The following is a 17730-nucleotide window of genomic DNA, read 5'->3' as shown; positions in this document are numbered from 1 at the left end:
ATGGTCTACGTACACCATAGTATCACTTTGTAATATGGACAAGTGTACTGGATAAATTATGCAGGTCATCAGGTGATAGATTAGAAGGCCATCTATGAACATAACCATTTGTTTAATGCTTGAAAACGAAAGGGATACATATTGAATACTGCCTGCTGTTGATGCTTAACTAACGTGTGTTTTTATTCGTAGTCTCTGTCTGCAGAAAAGATGTATTTGTTAGTGGCTGCATGCATTTCACATGTCAATTGTGTAAACTTGGTCTTTGGACTCTTTATACTTTGTTGGAGTATGCAGTGTGAAGTGTTCATTTCACCCACTAATATTCCTCTGTGCTGATTAGAATGTAGTAATTGACAAAACCTTATAACCTTATAATATGTGTATATTATTATAAACAGCATATCACAAATGCATAAAACAACAACAACAACAAAACACACACACACAAACACACTCTACAATGATGTTACTTTGTGGTATGCTACCACCAGGGCCATGAAGTGTTTTCTAATAGGGGTAGGGGCTAAGGGATAACCCCTCCCCCTCCCCCCCCCCCCCTCATTATTACTTGGCTGAATGCCACAAAGAACAACACAGCAACCCCGAAAGAAATGTTTTAAAATGCATTGGTTTTTATGGCAGATGATGAGTAATAGCCAAGTCATTGTATTTACAGAGACTATAAGTTTAGGTGTTATGCTTATGGAGGATGGAGAAGAAGGGGATGTGAAACATCAGACTTAAAGGGAAAACATACTTCTCAAATGTCTGCAGAACTGTAGATTTTTGTTCTAAACTGTATGACATGTTAGCTTTTTAAGAAATGTGTGAAATAATGCTGTGATAACACAATTTCAGTTAGGTAATGACAAAAATATGAAATATTAGCTAAAAGGTTTACCTGAAGTACTGCTGTCTCAGAGCATATCCTGTTGTAGTTGCTACATATTTTTGGGGTTTTTATGATTGATTATCAATGATAGCCAAGAAGGCCACAGCAGTATCCACTGATATTTGCTGCTCTACTTCCCACTACAGAATGGCGAGAACATTTCAAAAATAAAAGTTGTATGCATATGATTGAACTTATTTTACCTATCCATTGAAGTTTGATTTCAAGATACTCCAACACAGGTCATTATCCTTGCAAGTTGTGTCAGCCAGACAAGTTTCTTGGTAGACTCTTTTGATCTAGATCGCAAACATTCAAAGTGGTGGAAGATGAATTTTGAGCCCTGCTGAGAACTATGTTTTGGCTTTTAAATCATGCATTTATGTACATAATGTATACAATAAATTGTTCATTTGGCATGAAATGAGGATGTGTTGTTGCAATGATCGATCAACCATGTAGTGTCCTTTGGACTCTAAAAAGACTTGTGTTTGTTCATGGAAAGGAGAATCACATGATTTACAGCTCTGGTAGGAAGGAATTGTCAAATGCTGATAATAGAGCTTCCTGCAATAACTCCAGGTAAGACTTGTGGGCAAAAACAACAAACTGTATTTAATTAGCACTATCACAATATTGCAGTTGGGCAATTCCGCAGTTAGGTGGACATGACATGGATAAAAGAAATGTGCCTCTTTATCTTACCCTTTAATGTAGGTATCAACTAATGCAATGGATGTTCACCAATCATTAGGGTCTTTCAAATTCAGTAGATTTTATTTTTCGTATTCATTGATTTTGTGAGATCTAAAACCATCATTTAAAATGTACATGTGGGACTGGGGATGCTGAAATTCACTTAAATGCAAATTACAGTGGGTTCCTTTGAAATTTTTTCCTCAAAGTTTTGCTAAAGGGTAAAAGATGAATACATTTAAATACTCCAGAAGTCATGTGACATTTTGTCAATTACAAAAGGGTGAAATGACCTGCGGAATTACTCCGGACAAATGTAACGTTACCAACCGTAACGTTACTAACCATGCTTTTGGGGGTCTAGCTAAAAAATCATTGGTCGAACTGCTAAAAAAATTTGCATGAACATTTGTCATGATGCAATAATTGAAATTAATGCAACACTTTGTTTGAAGTAACTTGAATTTTTGCACACTTTTTGTTACAAGACATTGATTTTTTTGTCATGTCCTTTTTTCGTAACGTTACTAACCAGCCTTTTAAGTTGCTATAGCAATTCTAATATTTCTTGGATTGTGTTCATTCTTTTCTGTATCATAAACCTGGCAAGGATGAACATGTTTTTGACATAATTTTGACTTGAAGTGAATAAATGGTAATTTAGTGGTAAAAACAAATATCTAAATTTGTTCAAATGTAACGTTACTAACCGCGGAATTGCCCAGTTGCACTTTATATTCAATGTGTAGAACATGAAAGGATATTTTAAGAGGACTTTCTTGTCTTCCGTTGCACAGACCAATGTGATCTAGATTTTTCATATATGGCACTGAGGAAAAGGTGATACGATTTTGATTCTAAGTACATTTGTATTTTAATAAAACAGGGATTATATATATGCTTAAAAATGTCTACAATGTGAACACCAAGTTTATACTGTATGTACTTTCCATGGCGGATACTTTTCTGATTCTTTGTATTTTAATTATTGCAAACCAACAGGGTGAATGTACTGTCAGATAAACATCTCAACACATCGATGCAATGGAAGGTACCGGTAATCAGACAAATCACTTTGACTGGTTCTGTGGTGTGAACACGGCACAGGACAAGCTGGACCCATTTTCATGGGATCTACTGCATACTATCCACAATGCATGTTTTACGGATCTTGTGGCTGCTTGCATCCATGCGGCATTCATCGTCATCGCCAGCTTGGTGCTGGTCTTTGTGCGATGTTGCAATGCGAGGACGACGACGAAGCACAATTACATCCTGCGCTATCCGGGTCACGAGTTCAGGTGGTTTGTCTACCTGCTGTACATGATGGTTTGCCTAGCGAAGCTAGGGGAGGGCATTCTTACTGACCTCATGACATTATCTGAAGAGAACACAATGCCGCGGCTCTACACCACTCCCGCTGCAGCATTCGTGGCGTCCATCTTGGCAGCAGTCTACTACCACCACATGGAGTACTGGAATGTGCCAGCCATGATTGTCCCACAGTGCCTGTACTGGATGCTGCTCCTTGCAGCAGAGTGTGCGCGATTTGTGACCTTTTACTACGACAAGAAGGTCACACTGGAGCTGCTGCGATGGGATCTAAATATTGCTTCTATGGTGCTGGTCACACTTGTTTGTATGGTTGAAATACAAGTTGTGGTAAGTATTCTTTTGTATCATGCAGGTGTAAATAGATGCTTAGAATCAAATCAAAAGCTTCAAAAGTTACCATCAGGTAACATTCCTTCAAGTGTCTTTAAATAATGAAAGAATCAAAGGTAGCCTGGAACATGCTTGGCAGTACAAAAATTACTTTTCTGTTGTAATGGTTTAGACAGGAGTGTCAGAGAAAGATCCCCTTTGATATGATTTTTTGGTATTCAAACAGAAATCCATTCCACAGAATGGTACAATTGAGGGAGAATAGTATTGATCAACCTGTTTCCTATATTTTAGAGCTCTTTACTGTGCAGTTGAGAATGACAAATGTGATAGTCCCACTCATCTCATTAGTATAGATACATTGTACCTGCATATATAACTAGAAATGTATATTGCTATTCTGATGCATTATTAGTTTCTATCAAGAGCTTGTTGTAACTATAATAGATCCATAACTGTGATATTTTTGTTGAAAAATTGTTTGCTAGATTGTTATTTTGTTTTCCATTTCTTCAAATCCCAACTGTAGTGACAGTACAATGAAAGACATGACAAATCCTCCCGTGCCATGATGTTGCCAAAACAAACAAAAGTTTAGCATTATATGTATATTCAAGGGATGTTAAGGAAAGCTTAATGCAGGTTTTGAGGCAAATGAGATTCAAGTTGATGTAAATTGGATGTTTCTGTCCACATGCCTTGTCCAACCACTAGAGTTTGTATATTGATTTAAGACCCTACATCTGGGAGGTAATGAAAATCTGGTGTATTTTATTGCACAGTTTTTGTGCTGTTGTTCTAATGTCAATTGGGTTTCTATTCTGTATGCTGAATGATTAATTGCATCTGTACACTATTAATTAGAAAAAAATCAAGACAGTTGCCTAAAAATTCCCATGCATGACTTCTAATACTAAGGTTTTCACATTGAACAACAACAGGAAAAAAAAATGTTAAGAATACATCAGGTACACCAGAACTGCCACATTCTTTTAGCCTTCTTTCAGCCTCAGATTTGAGTTTTGATGTCACAAGGCAGATTCATGATCTTGATTCTGCCAAACAGAAAGACATGCATGGAAAATGTGAGCATCATATGAAATTGCCCAAATACACTATCAGATGTATTTTCTGTGTCATGGTCTTTCCTTGTACCTCTAAGGTGGTTAAGTGCTGTTCTCCAGCAAAGGCATTTCCCAGAGACCTTCGCGATCCCAAGATGCGCTTCTACGAGGGCTACACCAACGTCCCATCTGGCATCTTCTACTGGTGGCTCAATGCTCTCTTCCGCACTGGCTATGACCACCATTTGGAGCTCAGCGACCTAGGCTCACTGACAGAAACCCACACGGTACGCTACAACGGTGGCAAGTTCACCAGAGTCCTGGCTGAAGAACAGGTGGGTTTCTGCCCTTATAGTATGCATTTATGAATTGGACTTGCATGCACCGTGGCGTATAAACACAAAAGTCATAGTTTGAGTTTGTCAGATGTCACCTCAACACTAAATAAGTTTGAACAAGTTACTGATGTCACTGAAGCAAACTCGGCACCAATTGAGTCTTATTTTGAGCTTCTGAATAACTGAATTATTGTTTATTTCAAATAATATACAATGTTTACTAATATGCATCACGTGTTAAACTCCTCTGTAGCCTTGTGCATTAAATTACTTCTTTTTTTTCCGTATTAGTTATGTTTTTTTAGTTGCCATAAGATATTGATTGTTTCTGCATGTGGAAATGTATGGAGTGATGTTTATGATACATCATTAGTGGCAGCATAGAGAATCATTCTTTTTTCCGGGATAGAAATGCTCATTCTTGTACATCCGGGAGACTTATTTCAATTTACAAATCAAAATTTCAAACTTGCTTATAATGTACAACATAAGTGGATTCTCCATGAGACCTCCGGCATGTTGCCAATGACTTCTTGCAAATCGCATCATCGAGACCATCAAGACATACAGAGTATACAAATCTATATAGATAGGAATTTTACAGTCCAGAGCTTCACACTTTTTCTTTATTTTCCTTGACCATGAGTTTTCTTTATTCATTTATGCAAATGTCTCTTTTTCTTGTGTTTTATATTCATTCTGTGATAGGCCCGTGCCAAAGCCACTGGTATGCCAGTCAACCTATACAAGGTGTACCTCAAGTCTTTTTACCCAGGTCTCATTCGTGGAGGCATCATCAAGTTCTTTGGGGACACATCATCATTTGTCTCGCCATACCTCTTATCTGGAGCAATCGCTTACGCCACAGAACTGGCCTACCCTACCCCTGGGGATGATGAGGTATGCTCTTCATTGTAGTGACAATGGCAGTCGTTGTTTTATGGTGTGCGTGGGTATAGTATTTGACATGAAAGGTACCGTTACTTGTCATATAGTGTCATTTTATCCCTGAAGAACATCTGTGTTATTGACCTTTTTTTTTTTTTTTTTTTTTGTGCCCAGACTCCTAGCTTCACTTCACTCCAAACTTGACCTACACTGTAGTTGTAAAGCTAGCAAGCCCACTCAGGTATAGCAATTTGCCTCAATCCAAAAGGAAGTCCATGATGACACGATAGGGATTAGGGGGTTTAGGCAATCTCTATTCGTTGATAATTAATTTCTACATGGTGCTACCCCAAACCTCTCGTCCTCATTTAATTCACCATCCAAACCTTCAAACAGCACATAATTTCTCAATAACTTTGGCTGTTGCTCAAAGAAAGCATTCTAGCGTGCACGCCAGTGTGCGCACAAAGCACAGAAGGGGTTAAGTACATAGTAGTGCAGTAGCAACAGCTGCAGTGGGCGTTGTCCTGCCAAGTTGATTGTATTGTCATGTGAGTCAAGGAAGGGTAAATAGAGTGTTTAGCTCACAGGATTAAGGTTGAAGATGTAAAAAGACCATTATCTGTGTTTTCAAGCATTGGTGATTGCAGTACAAAGCTGTCTGTAAAAAATGGAGAACATTTGTCAAATCATTACCATGATATGTCTCTCTGAACAGTGCAAGTCCAAATTGTTGTAATGGCTTCAAATTCAGTTACTTCTATACATGACTGGGGCTCAGAAAAGAAGGTTTCACCACATATCGTTTTCTATGGATATTATCCTCCTCTGTAGGATAAAACCAAGTACATCTCCTGGTACGCATTCTTCACCAATGGATTTGTCCTGGTCGTCCTCCTCTTCATCCAGTCCATATTCCAGCGTCTGTGCAACCAGCATCACTACCACAACGTCATCATGGAGTCGGCCCATGCCAAAGCAGCACTCCAGGTCAGTTCTCAATACTGGCTGCAGGCCAGCAGTGGTCACTTTCCCAATGCATTTTGGGCCATTTTAGCTACTGTATAACATTGTGTGGGAAAAGTGTAACAAACTGATATACCTACCTGACAATCCTGCCGGACCACACCTTGTAATCATGATAGCGGTCATAATTCTCTAAGTAAATCTTCAGGGGCATGACTGATACCTTGGCACTGGCTTCAAAACTCAATGACCACTTTACGAAACGTCTTTCACATTGTTGTGCCTTGGCCTGATGTAGGATGTCTAGGCAAGCCCACATCATTGTGTCTAGTACCAGTAAAAAAAATATTGAACAGCTTGCATGAGACTAACATGATTACTCCAGCATCTGACTCATACAGCTGATGCATGGAGTGGAAATTGTAATATTAAGTGATTCACCATTGATGACGGCTTTTTTGTGATGCTCCAGTCATTGTACCCCTAATGAACTGCTAAAGCACCACTCAAACCACTGTAGTATGTAGAGAGATTTTGGCATTGCTGTTGATAAGTCTTGCAATGAGTGAAGATGTTCATTATAAGCTTTGTTGTGAGATGGTTCACACCCTCATACTGTATTCTTCTTTGCACTCTCTTTTTCTTTCAAGGAAATTTCAAAGAAATGTTTACTTTGTTACCATCAAATAACAGTGCTTTGATAAACCTTCCATGATTATCAAGGCAATTTCATCATTTGTCTGTGTATTGTGTATTTGTTGGAGAAATATGCGGACGATAAGATACGTTGTCCATTCAAGAAGGGCAGTTATGAGTGGACATTAATGCCTCATTTCTAAAATTGCAATCAGAGTGATCTAGGCTGTCACATTCTAACATTCTTCTTATACCACAATGACATTTATTCAGCGGGGAAAATGACATGGTGTTGATATACATGTAAGTACATCTACACGTGACCACCTATACAAGAATGCAAGCTGTATCATAATTACAATTGACATCATTCACAACTGAAATACAAATTGTTTCAAAATTGGAGTGTGTATTATGATAAAAGTAGATTTGCATTTGTACCGTATACATTAAGGATATCTGTGAATCCGTAGAGTATGACATCACAGAATGTAAAAGTGAAAGTGATGCATTCATTTATCTTTCAGTCAGCTGTGTATAGCAAATCACTTCGCCTCTCCAGCTACTCAATCAGTGGCGGCTCTATGACAATGGGACAGATCACAAATCATATGTCGGTGGACGCGAACAACATCCTCAACTCGGTGCAATGGGTCCATTATGTGTGGTCAATCCCTTATTTGGTAAGACTTATTCGTGTTTGTGTGTGTGTGCGCATATCTGTGTGTGTGTCTGTGTGTGTGTGTGTGTGTGTGTGTGTGTGTCGATGTCTGTGTCATTTGATATGTGGATTTATGGGAAAGAGATGACTGAGGTGTGTGTGAGTGGAAGTTCCAGCTGTCTGATTACCATGCCCCCTCTGCCCTGTGAAACATGGTGAGTGTACTTGACTGCTTACTTTAGTCATTTGTGACAGATGTTATGACACACTTCAGACCAGAAGGAATGGCACAGAATGACAAACGACTAAAGTAGCACAATTTATTATGTTGGGTATTTCCTGTTTTCATTAAATGTTTAAGCAATGAAAAGATAAGATTTTAAGATCACAGAATATTATGCAGATTTTAATGACCTATATCGTAAGAAAACATATAGTAATAAACATAATTATACATGAACATAAATTCAGTGAATTGACAATTGTGGCTGTTATAGAACAAACTTACATGTAATGAGGTGACTTGGTCCAGTACTGAATGATCCTGAAACTTATGGTCTTCACTTTGTATGCTTCTCCGGAACCCTAGAATGAACCCATCTCGTCATTTATTTGCATGCATGAATCTAATGATATCACTTCTTAGTCTGATTCTTTTTTCCTGTTACCCTAAACATTGGTATACTGATTGACATCCTCTGCAAGATGGGGTCACTGAAAGTGTATAAAATACTCAAGTGGTGATGTCATATTCTTTTTGGTGTAGCTTGGGGGGAAATTAGATGAGCACATTAACAACTCGGACCAGGACGTGATGTGGTTTAGAACCAGTTTCCATGGCGATGAATAGCTATGACATCACACTTTGGTACTTTGTTGAATCCATGAAGACGTGCTCTCATTCCTGAAGCAAAGTAGAATCCCATAGGGTGCTGATCGTTTGAAAGAAAGTTAGCGAGAAATAGTGCTCGCCTGTTGTATGTCATTGAAATGAGTCCCATGGCTTAAGATGATTGTGATATTGCATTTAGTACTCCAAACTAAGCTTTATTTCCGTGTCAGATGAGTACTGTGGGGTTGACAAGTGGTATTTTCATTTTTCTGAAATTATCACTATTATGTTCATCCTTCTTGAAACCCAATCTTGCAGCTGATTGGCTACCTTGTGATTCTGTACTTCACCCTTGGATCGGCTGCTCTGATCGGCTCCACTATCTTCGTTATCTCTGTGCCGATTCAGACTCTGATTGCTAAGAAGCAGGCCCAATACCAGAAGGGTGCAATGGTATGTTTGTCTTGTTTTGTTTTGTATTGTTTTCAAGAAATCTCTCTCTCTCTCTCTGTATCACAATTGCTGTACGTAAAATGCTGTGTAGCATTGTTATAAGGGTAATCAGGCTTGCTGGATAAACCAGAGTTACTTGACAAGTGGGACATTGCTTATGTGTGAATTTTGCATGTGAATGGTGGCATAAAAGTTGTGTTTGGCACACTAGTTGTTGCAGTTTAAGAGTATTAACGGACTGGTAAATGATAAATCATATCCATCAAAATGTTTGTCGGTTCAAATTTTAGATGACACATAAAGTGTGTAAGTTGTTGTTGTTGTTTTTTTTTCCATAGAAAGAGAGCAATTAAATCATGAGCATGATGCACGCTATTAAAAAAAGACCAAAAACAAAATCCCACTTCTTTGTAATGATGCTCAATATTTGATTTCCTATTTTGACCTGGAAATAATCCCTATCTAGAGTATTGATTGAACAGGAGAATCAATAATTTTTTCTTAGTAAATCCTGGTTGTTCAATATTGACAAAAAAAGAAGAAGAAAGGTAATAGTGGCAGAGAGATTCTCATATAATCTGTGTATTAAAAGATATCGTGTACCTCTGTATTTGTTCTTGTTGAGACTAGGATTTTGAACGTGAAAGCATTTTGTTATTTTTATGTGGATTGAAATTAAAGTGATGTATGAATGTGATGTGCAAGAAATATCTTTTGAAATACCCTGGAAGCACACATTTATGCTGAGCATGCTTCGTCTATGCAATCTGCGTCTTCGCAGACGTTTGCCGACAGTCGCCTGAAGCAGACCAATGAGATGCTGCAGGGAATCAAGCTTATCAAGCTCTACGCTTGGGAGGACATCTTCCTCTCAGCCATCGGGGGAGCCAGGGCCAGCGAGATCGTGCAGATGATCACCCAGAATGTATGGAGGATCATTCTTAGTGAGTAGTTCATTGTCATCGCCAATGCAATGAAGATTATTATTATTTTTTTAATTAGTGAGCTTACAGTATGCACCATATATTTCACAAGTAGGGCACTATTTGCAAATGGAACAAAGCAAGCATGCAGAATGAGGAACGGCAAAGCGTTTTGCACTCTGCCTACTTCAATAATTTCCAAAATGCTTGTCAGTTTTTATTCTTATTGACACCAATTGTTGTGATAAGGCAGTGTATAAATTTTGTGCTTCCCTTAATATGCATATGTGGCTGCAACCACAATCACTAGTATTTTTAAGCTAACACTATATCAAACTTTATACTTCAGAATACTTTTTCGCTATGTCCTGTCTTAATATAAAACTTTTACTGTTACGTTTATTTTAATTTTGTAGTGTCCTCTCGAGTTACTTTGCAGTTTTATTAAGTTGAATTAATTTGTATTTGCCATGTAAAATATTAGGTAAAATGTGTGTGGATGTTGCAATAGAGCTAGGAATATTTTACTTTGTTAATGTTCACGAGCTGAATGTGAACCGAGTCCTTGTTATAAACACAAGGTAGGATCGTGACGGTCATATGACCATGAAAGACTGAGTGAAAGGTACAAAGATATGCATGCTTACTGAGCATCAATTTGATTATGCAAAATGGATGGGCCAATGTGGTTGTGAAGGCACTAAGAGGAAAAAATCAAATATCTCTCATTGCGTATTCTTTTATCAGATGGTGTCACTGCGTCTGCTCCTCTCCTGGTGATGTTAATCGTAAGTCCCCCTGCAGACACCAAAGTGTCTTTAACCCATAGAGGACGAGTGTCAATGGGAAATTCATGTTGGAGCGAAATTAACCTGTCCTCAATGGGTTAATGTAGCCTTAATAAATCAACAACAATCAATTTTCTGATTTTGGTCTCTTTAATTCACTGACTTCACAGCTTTCTGGTGATGTGTACATACTATGTCTTGCCTCATATCTCAAATCCTACCACAGTAATGATTAGAAAGCCACCTGCAATATAAGCTTAGTTTGCATGTTTTATTCCATGGAATCTAAATATTTGCTATTATTATTTTTTGTGTGTGTGCTTTCATTTCTTTTCTATTTTTGTGCTTTTCTTTTGCGCTAGTTTAATGTCACACGAAATGCACACAAATTTCCACTCCACAGAAGCATGAAAAAGAAAATTGGCAGCATGTGAAACAAACAGTGCCCACTATGCTGAAACATGTTTGGAATGTACTCTTTTCTGTGCTTGAACTCTATGAAGCAGACATGTGTCAGTCATTTTGTTTTAAGTGGCATTGCTGTGTTTGTTGTTTCTGCTGCCTTTCCATCACCTTTGTCTTACAGTATTTTACTGCTGTAGACAGCAAGTAGCTGACAGCTCCAAACGAGTTACCATTCATGTTAGATTTTGTCACATGTTGTTGTTTTCTGCTTCCTCACCAATCCTAGTCCTACAGTCTGTACACGGCAATAGAGGGCAAGGCGCTGACGCCGGACATCACGTTTGCTGCCCTCTCCGTCTTCAACCAGATGAGCTTGCCCCTCCTACTCTTGCCGATGATCTTCACGTTCCATGTCAACGCCGTGGTCAGCACACGGCGCCTGACGGCCTACTTTACGGCACCCGAGGTAGAGGACAAGGATGACGGGAGGAAAAAGGAAGGAGATGACCTGGAGGCCAGTGGGATGTCCAGCCAGGATTTCAGTAGTACAGAGGTCAGTGACTGATTAGCAATCTGCAATATTTCCCCCATGCGTCTTCATCAAGTTGAGTTTGTGCAGAGCTGCACACTAACCCATTTTTTCTACTGGTCTGACCTTTCTGTCGGACCAGTAGGTTCCAAGTTTTTTTAATCTTTCACTAGTCTATTCCTGAAAAAGTTACTTGTCCGACAGCGTTTTTTACAGGTCAGCGACCTGTCAGACCAAGGAGGTTTTATACATACGCGAGGAGTTCCAACTGGCTGTAATTATTCAAACAGTTGTCAGATTTCTTTTGATGTACAAAAGAATTCCACAGGTGCACTTGTGCCTTTGATGATCGATGTTCCAAGCCGCCGTCTTGCTGGGCAATCTGAAGATTCATTTTGAACTGATCATAATGTTGGCCATATTTTGCTTATTTATTTATTAAATGAAATGAAATTTCACTTAATAATAAAGCATGTAAAACAAAAGTCAATTCCGTTCAGAAATTTGCGCAAAAGTGTAAACCAGAGCTGTATTGTGTGAAAATGTTTAAAACTGTACCATCCTGGAAAGCTGGTTTTATCACTTTTCCACTTAATTTGCCCAAATGAAACTAATATGTAATAATCTTCAAGTATAATTCTTTATTGATAGATATATCAGATTAGTGCCCGCGTATGCCCAGTCGAGTAATTTTCATCTTCATTTCAGCATTTTTTCCTCAATTTCTGTTCGCGCGTCCTCTTGTCTGTGCTACGTACCTTTTATAAGAAGGGATAGCGAAAAGTAATTACCATCACAAAGACATATCTTCCTTTGAAAATGGCTGGTGATTATGCAATGAGACACGAGTCAATTGTCTTCGTATCGGCGCGGCAGATCCTGTTTGGCACATGCTTCAAATATTTTTGTGCGGCGGCTTCGAACATAGATCAAAGGGAATAACTCCGTTGTTACTCCATCTCTTCAACCTCCTTGGTCAGACCAGTGCCAGTGTATGTGCCGCATTGGCAGTCATTATTTTCTTTCTACAGCACCTTACTGCAAATCACTCAAGAGCAGAAGACTTGTGAGTTCTTCAGTGTTCGTGCCATATTTTACTCTGAGAATTAAGTGTTTTCTGAAATGAAATTTCACTTTATAATTTCTTTTTTTTTTACAGCAGAAAAAATGGTAATTGTGAGTACTCTACTCTGCTGAATTGTTTCAAAATTGGTCGTGTTCAGCTTAATTTCCATCTTACAAATTACAAGATTCAGAAACAAATTATGAACAAGTTTTGTTGGTCATTAGACTGAACCAAGTCATTACAGGCTATGATTTCCTCCCTTCACATGGTTGTGACGTGCTGTCAGATGCCACACACACCTACATGCACACTCACAAAGTCCTTTTATTTGGTTGGTTGGTCTTTCATGAGACAGTTCTCCAAGAGTTAAGAATATGGGAGGCATTGTGTGGAGGATGCAGGTGCCTAAAGTACTGCATATGGCATATATTTAGTGAGTCTAAATTTTCGCGAATCGGGACTTTGTGACGATTTCACAAGTGGTAAAATTTGTGATCGTAGAGTTAAGTACTGAACAGGGAAATGTATATTTGCACTTCACATTCATATCGGGATCAGAGTCAATATATTCGCGTGTCCTTGAATTTGCAAAAAGCACCTGACTCGTGAAATTTGCGAAAATAAATTGTCGTGAAATATTTGGCATGTACACTTACCGATTGTTTACTGTTTCATGGCTCATACGCCTTGTAGGGATGCAGTTATCCTGGATAATTGCTTTGTATTACTCTTTCAAAAAAGAATAAGAATCTTCTGTTGTTTTTTATACATGATTTTGAGAATACCACTTTTTTTATAAGTATTTGTTTAGTACAATTTTTTAAAGGAAATAATATGTGTGTCTTTTGTCTTCTAATGTTGAAGGTTCCCCATACAAAGGTCATTGACCACAAAGGGTTGCGCTTGAAGTCGTCCAAGAAGGATATGTACAGCGACACACAGCAGCTTCTAGCGGAGAGTGATGGGGAAACTATAGCAGGCATGAACAGTACCTCACCCACCCATGTCAGCACACAGTCCCGACACTCACCGTTCAGGCCTCGACAGGAGACACTAGCACCAGAACTCATGCTCAAGGTATGCAGTGTGGAAATGTTAGGCCATTCAAAATAGTCTTTGGAAAAATAATTACAAAGAAAGAAAGGAAGAGAAAGTGTCAATCAATTATTCTTAATGCATGCCGTCAAAAATCCATGTCATAACTATAATCATAACTGTGCCTCAGTTTGGTTTTCAGACAGGTATTGTTGAACTAAACAATTTCCTGCATGAAAACCAAATAATATTTCACTTCATGTTGTATGCTTATCCAAGCCTGTGTTGTGTGTAGTTTGCAGCAAAAATATGCTGTTTTGGTGGGTTTTACCTTTTCCTACAATATGTGTTGATTGTCATTGAATCAAAGATGTCTTTTAGAGAGTGTTTGTTCATGGAGAAAAATCATAGAGAGCTTCCCTTTTAAACCATGATCTGACAGAAGACTCCTGTTTCGAAATGTTGATCATTCCATGAATATGTATAAAGTTGATTTCACCAAACATTTACGCATGCTGAAGACACGCCTAAATAATTATACTGTATCTTTTATATTACATAATCACAATCTTCAGGTTACGGAAGGAGCTTTCACATGGGACCAAGATTCCACCTCTCCAATTCTGTCGGACATCAATCTTGAGATTCCCACAGGTAGAAACCAACTTCGTCTGGTACATTATTCTTGACAGTATTGTAAATCCATTTTTGAAAACCCATTGGCCCGAATTCACGAAGCTGGTACAATTGAAACTATGGTTTAAACAAGGGACAAAAACCATGGAGCGCCAAGTGTCGCATGGAATATTTCGTTACGAAATCAGTCATTTCGTCGATGAAATTATTATTTTGTAACGAAATGACATTTTGTAACTAAATGAACATCTCGTCCACGAAATGATAATTTCGTTAACGAAACGGTCATTTTGTCGACGAAATTACCAATTTCGTTACGAAATATTCCGTGCGACACTTGGCGCTCCACGGTTTTTGTCCATTGTTTAAACCATGGTTTCATTTGTACCACCTGCGTGAATTCGAGCCATGAAGTTGTTATCAAAGTCAGATTATATCTAGTATTCAGGCTTGGAATGCAAAAGTTAAGATCAAGTTCCAAGTGTACCTCAGTACATTTTCAAACATTACCCGTAGTCTTTGTATTGAGCAATATTCACATACTGGATGGCCCTATACTGCCACCCACATTAATGAAATAATCATTATTGCAGTAACTTTAATGATGTGAATGCAGTGAAGCACCAAACACCACACAAAATGATACAATTGTGACCACGATCCAAGTCTTGGCACGGAGCAAGACTTTTCTCATATGAACCTGATGTTTTAGCAGTCAAGCACTACATACTTAAATATTGTGTTATACTTGGCAGTGGAGATACTTGGGAGCATGAAAATAAGAAAGAAATAGTATTAAAAGATGGGCACAATGTTCCCAATATGCATATTAGGTGCATGATTAATGTCCTTCTAAATTGATAGGATGCTAGGCATGCAGTCTGGCACTGTCTCAAACTAGCATAATAATGCTGTAGTCAGCTGGCAGGATCTGAATTACTGTGGTAACTTGAAAATGTGCAGTGTTATACCGCCTTTGGATGAATGCCATTCTTGATTCTCCTCTGTCTCCTCAGGTCAGTTGACGATGATCGTTGGTCAAGTGGGGTCAGGGAAGTCGTCTCTGCTGTCTGCCATTCTCGGAGAAATGACCACTCTTGGTGGTGAGGTCCAGTGGAACAGGTCAGAGTCTGTCTAGCCTGGGCATTGTTGTCAGCCACAGTTATGACTGATAGTGACAGATATCAGTTTTGTAGCCATATTCTGTCATTTAGTAACTTCATCTGGATATGAATGTGGTATGAATTCAACATATGGGAGTGTTCTGAAATTCTGCAACAACTTGAAAAAAATCAACTGATCTATTTTCACTGTACCCTGTTTTGAATTTGTGAGCACTATTTTTTCTGTGCGTCTTGAACACAGGCACTGATTAAATAAACATAAAGTGAAATGTGCAGCAAGGCTAGGAGTAATGTCTTTGGACACAGTGATGTTTTTAAATCATAATTTTGTACTTAGTGTCATTTAATTTTATAATGGCAGTTGGTCTTTGCTGGTCAAGTTATCATCAACTCAGAGGAACAAGAAGATTTAAAACATTTGATGTAGTACGAGAATTTTACTATGCATGGCTGAAAAGGGCTGCAACCTGTTGTCCATTCGTGCAACATCGAGTGATGCTAAATGTGACCCTGCATCACAAAACCAACAAAAAGTGGCCAGACATGGATTTTTAGTTAAGGGCAGATTCTGAAAGAGCCGACTCTAAGCTTTAAAATGATATATAACTCAAATCAAATGGACTCCCCTGACCTATCTTAATATTGAAAGAAAGCACACACTCTGGAAAAATGTGAACTGAGAAAAGAGGCTCTGAAGTACAGGGTCTATTCAAGTGCTTAATCTTTACCTAGCCGTGCTAGCTGTGTGATGAAAGGGACAAAACACAGGATGTAAACCACCGGAGCAACAACAATAAAGGGATTATTAGATTAAGCTGAAATTAGGCACACTCTATTAACATGTTCTTTCCGTGATTAATGCCAACTTTCAAAGCAGTAGCATTATCCATTAAAGAGTTATTAGACTTGAAAGTGAAGAGTGTGCAAAGGATTTGAAGAAGTGAAAAGGCGCCTCTAAGACATACCTGGGGCCCGTTTCATAAAACTTGTCATCAGTGACAACTGCCACATTTCTATGACAAATTTGCTCTCAGCCAATCAGATGCAAGGATTTCAGTAGCTTGTCACATCTATGACAACTTGCCACTGATGACAAGTTTTATGAAACGAGCCCCTGATCATTCTACTCTCTCCCTAGAAAGGGTTGTAGAAAAACTGCTAAAAAAAACACACTTTCCCATTCATGTTATGATCCCAAACTAAAGAATAATGTAGAAGAAGGATAGCTCTTTCAGAAAATATGAAAAACTCAACATTGACTCGGTTGACCCATTTCACCTTTTTTGAGTCCTCACGTAAAATGAAGGGCTGCGACTTTTTGTTTGTTTTGTGATGCACGGTCACAAATGTAGGGTGCATCACCAGTTTTCATTCCTGCCAGCGATGCTCAAGTGTAAAATGTCATCGAAACAATATTTCAATCTGTTTTGAACATGGCATTGTGTGGGTGTGGCATCAAGAAGTATAAGTTGTTCTATTTTGATTTAGCTATTTTGAGCATATTTAACTCTCTTCATGTGATTATTATTGGAATGTTTGCTTGCGTACTATCATATTCCTCCTCAGGGATTTGAGTACTATAGCCTATGCAGCTCAGAAGGCGTGGCTGATCAATGCAACCCTGAAAGAAAATATCCTCTTTGGCAATCAGTTCATACCAGACAGGTGAGTCATGAATTACTTCCTTGATGTCTTTTTTTTTTCTCACCTTATTTCCACCATGTTCAGAATTATTAGAAAAATATTTACAATAGAATGAAGGAGTGTTATTTATGTCATTGTTTAGTTGACTGATGTTGTTGGTGTAATCATTTTGATGCCATATTAAAAGTACTCGTGCAAGAAGTATATGGGTATCCAACGCCTATGCGTCCTTGAAGTAACGAGCAATCGGCCGTGTAGAGGATTCTGCAAATTTTTGCCATACAAGTTATATTGTATATACCATTGTCACATTTAGACATTTTTATCAAGATTTTGATGATTGTCAAAAAAAAGTGATGTAATGAATACTGCAGAAAGCAAGAGATAACCCTGCCTTTCCTTTGAAGGTATATCTAAGACTCAGAATCTAGTTTAAGGACCTTCTCGCTGTTCTTTACCTCTTTCCCCATGAGAGTCACACAGATA

General features: G+C 38.4%; 1 protein-coding gene across 1 annotated transcript in view; it reads left to right on the top strand.

The window, feature by feature from the left end:
- The first annotated feature begins 2597 nt into the window (after positions 1–2597).
- LOC140241562 (ATP-binding cassette sub-family C member 9-like) overlaps positions 2598–17730 on the top strand; it is a 36610-nt gene continuing 21477 nt past the window's right edge. Inside the window, 13 exon segments of the mRNA XM_072321301.1 lie at positions 2598–3253; positions 4419–4655; positions 5367–5558; positions 6381–6536; positions 7676–7831; positions 8960–9094; positions 9876–10038; positions 10765–10805; positions 11497–11763; positions 13670–13882; positions 14416–14494; positions 15493–15598; positions 17167–17265. Coding sequence (XP_072177402.1) covers positions 2636–3253; positions 4419–4655; positions 5367–5558; positions 6381–6536; positions 7676–7831; positions 8960–9094; positions 9876–10038; positions 10765–10805; positions 11497–11763; positions 13670–13882; positions 14416–14494; positions 15493–15598; positions 17167–17265 — 2462 coding nt within the window. The 5' untranslated portion in view covers positions 2598–2635.

This window comes from Diadema setosum, chromosome 2 (genome assembly GCF_964275005.1).
Source record: "Diadema setosum chromosome 2, eeDiaSeto1, whole genome shotgun sequence".
Lineage (NCBI taxonomy): Eukaryota > Metazoa > Echinodermata > Echinoidea > Diadematoida > Diadematidae > Diadema > Diadema setosum.
This window is presented reverse-complemented; position numbering and strand designations above follow the sequence as displayed.